The sequence below is a fragment of the Aptenodytes forsteri genome, unplaced genomic scaffold (genome assembly GCF_000699145.1).
Source record: "Aptenodytes forsteri isolate BGI_AS27 unplaced genomic scaffold, ASM69914v1 Scaffold268, whole genome shotgun sequence".
In the NCBI taxonomy this organism is placed as follows: domain Eukaryota; kingdom Metazoa; phylum Chordata; class Aves; order Sphenisciformes; family Spheniscidae; genus Aptenodytes; species Aptenodytes forsteri.
In genome coordinates this window covers 355,957-360,041 of record NW_008794233.1, presented here as the reverse complement: position 1 = coordinate 360,041, position 4,085 = coordinate 355,957, and the positions used below count along the sequence as shown (strand labels likewise).

General features: G+C 53.7%; 1 protein-coding gene across 1 annotated transcript; it reads right to left on the bottom strand.

Moving 5' to 3' along the window:
- Positions 1-618: 618 nt before the first annotated feature.
- On the bottom strand, positions 619-3,763 carry AQP5 (aquaporin 5). Its single transcript, XM_009286001.1, has 4 exons — positions 3,319-3,763; positions 1,742-1,906; positions 1,389-1,472; positions 619-804 (listed from the first exon to the last, which is right to left on the bottom strand). Exons 1-4 carry the CDS (start codon positions 3,679-3,681, stop codon positions 619-621), a joined length of 798 nt encoding a protein of 265 aa, XP_009284276.1. The 5' UTR covers positions 3,682-3,763.
- Between the last annotated feature and the right edge of the window lie 322 nt (positions 3,764-4,085).

The window sequence follows — 4,085 nt, the reverse complement described above, 5'->3', positions numbered from 1 at the left end:
ATACTATATTACAAAGATCTCAACACAAAATCCAAAAATCATGTTCTTTCTGCAGCCATGAATAAATAGGACTCACTAGCTAATGCATGAAAGAGCATCTATGAGCAGCGTGGGCCCTGTGGCAGGGGAAAAAGCGGGGGGGATTTTGCTGCACCCACCTGCCCAAAGCGGTCATCCTTCTTTGCTGGTATCTACATAGTGTTTCCATCCCCTGGGCCATCAGAGGCAGGGGTGAAATTCTGTGCGCACCAGAACGTGCGGTCTCAGGCCTCTGAAAATTGTGCAAAACTCGCACCTAGAAGGGCAGGGATGCAGCTGAGTGGGTGTAAAACCACAGCTGAGAGGCTGCCCTGGGCTGAGACTCCTTCACTGGGCTTAGCTGGCTGCAGTTAAGCTAAGAGAGGTTCTAGTGCTCACACTCACGTAGAGGGATTATATACACAGACACTGCAATACTCCTTTCTTTCTTAGTCACAGATAGTTTTTGAGTTATAAGACTTTTGCTTAAGAGTCTACTGTAGCTGGATGTGTTCATTGCCTGACTTTGGTGCACACATGAGCCCGGGTGAGGGGCTTTCTCCCATACATTTACTTGTTGTTTTTTTTTTCCAACTGTTCCTATGGTGGGGTCAACTCCATGGACTTCTTCCTCTCCTCTCTCTGCTCTTCCCACTCCTCCTCTGACTCGTAGGTGCCCTTGACGATGGCAACCCTATCTGACATGTTCATGCAGTAGGGGACGAGGATGTAGAAGTAAAGCAGAGCAGCCAAGCAAGCCCCGAGGATGGGTCCAACCCAGAACACCTAGAAAGCAACAAGGGAGAGGGTGAGAGCAGGTCTTGGAGTCTGGTGCACCAGGTCCAACCGTCACACCAGCATCCCTCGATGCTCCACATCTCCTAGCTCATGGAGAGATGCAAATACCCCTTCCAGTAGACTTCTTGGGCTGAAATCACCTCAGCCTTTGCTTGCTGAAGTCATAAAGCTCTTTATGAGTGCAGAGATGTGGTGTGCTGGAAAGGAGGCACCAAGCTTGCTCTGCAAGGCTGGGTCTGAGCTTTCAGGCAGTGCCGGGCAAGTGGAAAGCCTAAGCTGGGCTTCTCTGTGGGCTTCATTGACCTCAGATGATGCCCTAGCTCAGTGTGCGCCATTGCATGGGGCGTTTATGCTTGTCTCCTTGCTGGGTCTGTGCCATGGGGATAACCTGTTCCACATGCATCAAGGGGGACAACCTCCCTTGTTCTCCAGCCCCTTTTTATCCTTTCAGGCCTGGGATGGGCTCTGAAACACCCAGCCCTGTAATCTCTGCAGCAATCACTGCCCTCTCCCCTCATTGCCTGTATCTGGCCCTCTTGGCCAGCCTGTCCCAGCATGCTGCCAATGCTCACCCAATGTGCTGGGCTGAACCTCCTCACAATGACTGCGGGCCCAAAGGACCGGGCTGGATTCATGGAGCAGCCAGTGAAGTAGATCTGTCAGTGCAGAAAGGAGACCAGGTTAAGATGCATCATGTTGCTTAGGAGATACAACCAACTTTTCAGAAGCAGGGACTGAAACCGCCCCCACCGCTGTTTCTTTTGCAGAGAGGTGGGGACCCACCATCATCACAGAGAAGAAGCCCCCATATGTCCCATGTTGGCTCTCCCAGTGCAGCTCTGTCTGGGACCAACTGCACAAGAGTATTTTGGGGAGCCCTGTCCTAGTGGGACCCTCTGCCCTGTCCTCCTGCCTGGACACTCACCCCCACCAAGTGGCCTACGGCAACGGAGAGGCCGATGGACAGTGCTGGGGAGCCCACGTTGCTGTTCCTCCGGTTGTCCGTGGATGCAAAGATGCATGCAGCCAGCTGGAAGGTGAGGATGATCTCCACCACGAGGGCCTGGCCCGGGGTCGTGTTGTTGTTGAGCTGCGAACCATCGAAAGTGACAATAATTAACCATCCCTGGGAGGGCTCTTAGGTGCTTTGCTGGTGGATTTGGGTTGGCAAAGCCATGCACGAGAATGCCCCTAGGTCCCCTATCCAGCCCTTGGGCACAAGGTGCCATGCTGGCCACTGCTGGGGCTCACTGCTCCTTTCCCTGAAAAGGAAGAAATTATCTTTCTGTTTAATGCTCAAAAATCTGTCTCTCCTCCGAGCCCCTCCCTTCCCAGGGCTTTCCACATCTTTCTCTGCTTGTCTCCGCAACACTCAGTGCTTTACCACCAAATCCCACACTGTTTTGTCCCTTTTTTCCTGCATTTCTTTCCCCCTTGATCCTTGCAAGCTGTCGTATCCTGACTCTTCTCCCCTCCACTTTGTGGAGCACATCCCCAAGAGGCTGGGGAGCAGCTGGCAGCCACCGTGGAGGAGCATGGGATGAAGGGTGAGGGTTGGGATAAAGGTTGGGGTGCAGTCATGGGGGGTAAGACAGGCTGTTGCTGTCCCAGTGCCTCTGCGCTAACCACTGGGGACTGTCAGATGGACTCGACCCCACTGGGCATGGGAAGGGCAAAGTGACCCAAGCCGTCGCAGCTTGTTTTTTAGCTAAAGCTGACTGGTTTAGAACATGGAGCATGTGGGAATAAGATGTACTGCAGCACCTCACCCTAGTGATCGAACCCTCTGCAACGTGTCTGTGCTGCTCCGAGGCGTCCAGACCTGGCCATGGCTGGAGCGGTAGCTGCACTGCTCCCATTTCAGGTGGTTTCCCAGCACTGCCCCAGGGGTTTGAGACATGCTCCTCATTCCCGCTTATCTCGGAGGGTCCCACCATCTCTCCTCCTCCTCCAAAAGCAACCCCTGCCCCCCGCAGCCTCTCTGTGCCCTCCTGCGCATTTCTCCTTCTTCAGCTCTTCTCCACCACCTCTCTCCATCCACCTCCAATTCCTAGCTCCCCCAGCACACTGGTTACAGTGGGCTTCTGCTCCCCCTGCCCGTACTGGTTTGACTGGGCTCTGCTCCCTGCCCTCCCCCTCTCCGTCCTGGCATGGCTCCTATCCCAGCATTAATCTCCAGGTGGAGAGGCTGCAGTCAAGAACATCTCAATGGTGCGGGTGACTCACTCGGGCCCTCAGGATAAAGGAAGCACTTATTAAAGGAGTAAAAAACCATGCCATTCATTACCCCGCACAATAAAGCTGTCATGTCAATACTCTGCTGGCTACGCCGGTGTTTGCTCCTGTCCCATTCCTGTCCCTCTGTGCATGTGGGACAATGTGCCAAGACCAACCATCCTTACGGATTTGGCTCTCCGGGTTGGCACTGGTACCAGCTGCTCGCTCACAAGGAAAGGAAAGCCCGCACGGCAAGGTGAACCATCTCCAGGTAGGGAGACTTACCGAGTTGATGGCCAGGTTGCCACGAGTATTGACTGGCGTCACACCATAGAGGATGCCAGCCCCGGCGATGGCCCCAACCAGTTGGGCGATCACATAGAAGAGCGTTCGGAGGAAGGAGATCTGGTTCCCGACAAAGAAGGCGATGGTCACCGCTGGGTTGATGTGGGCACCACTGATGTGGCCAAACGCCTGCACCAGTGTACCGATGGCCAGGCCGAATGCCAGCGAAATCTGAAGGATGCTGGGGAGGGCGGACGGCCACTTCAGGGCTGAGCCGAGGCCGATGAAGACGAAGATGAGCGTGGAGATAAACTCGACAAAGACAGATCGAGCAAAGGCCAGGGTTAATATTTCCTTCTTCATGGTGGGAGCAGTTGGAGGGCAGCTAGGAAGGAAGAAAGTTTAGGTTTCTTCTGTCTCCAGGCTTTTCTGTCTGCACCCAGTTGTAGGGCCATACCTATCTATATATGCAAGAGCAGCAGGGAGCTGTGTTACAAGGCAGTGGGTGGAGCCAGGGAATTAGCCAGTCCTCCCAAATTATCATGTGAAACTGGAAAAGTTTCCATCTGAAAATAACTTCGGAGCCTCTTGGTGAACCAGTGACTCAGATATTGGTGGCATTTCTTTCTCCTTCCCTCTGCAAACAAAGAGCCCCTATAGGGTGTCTCTGTGGTCATTAGATAATGCGGTTGCATAACGATGCCGTGCTCCCTCCTCTGCTTTTCCCTTTTACTACCTCTCGCCAGGTTCTGGGTGTTTTGTTGGGA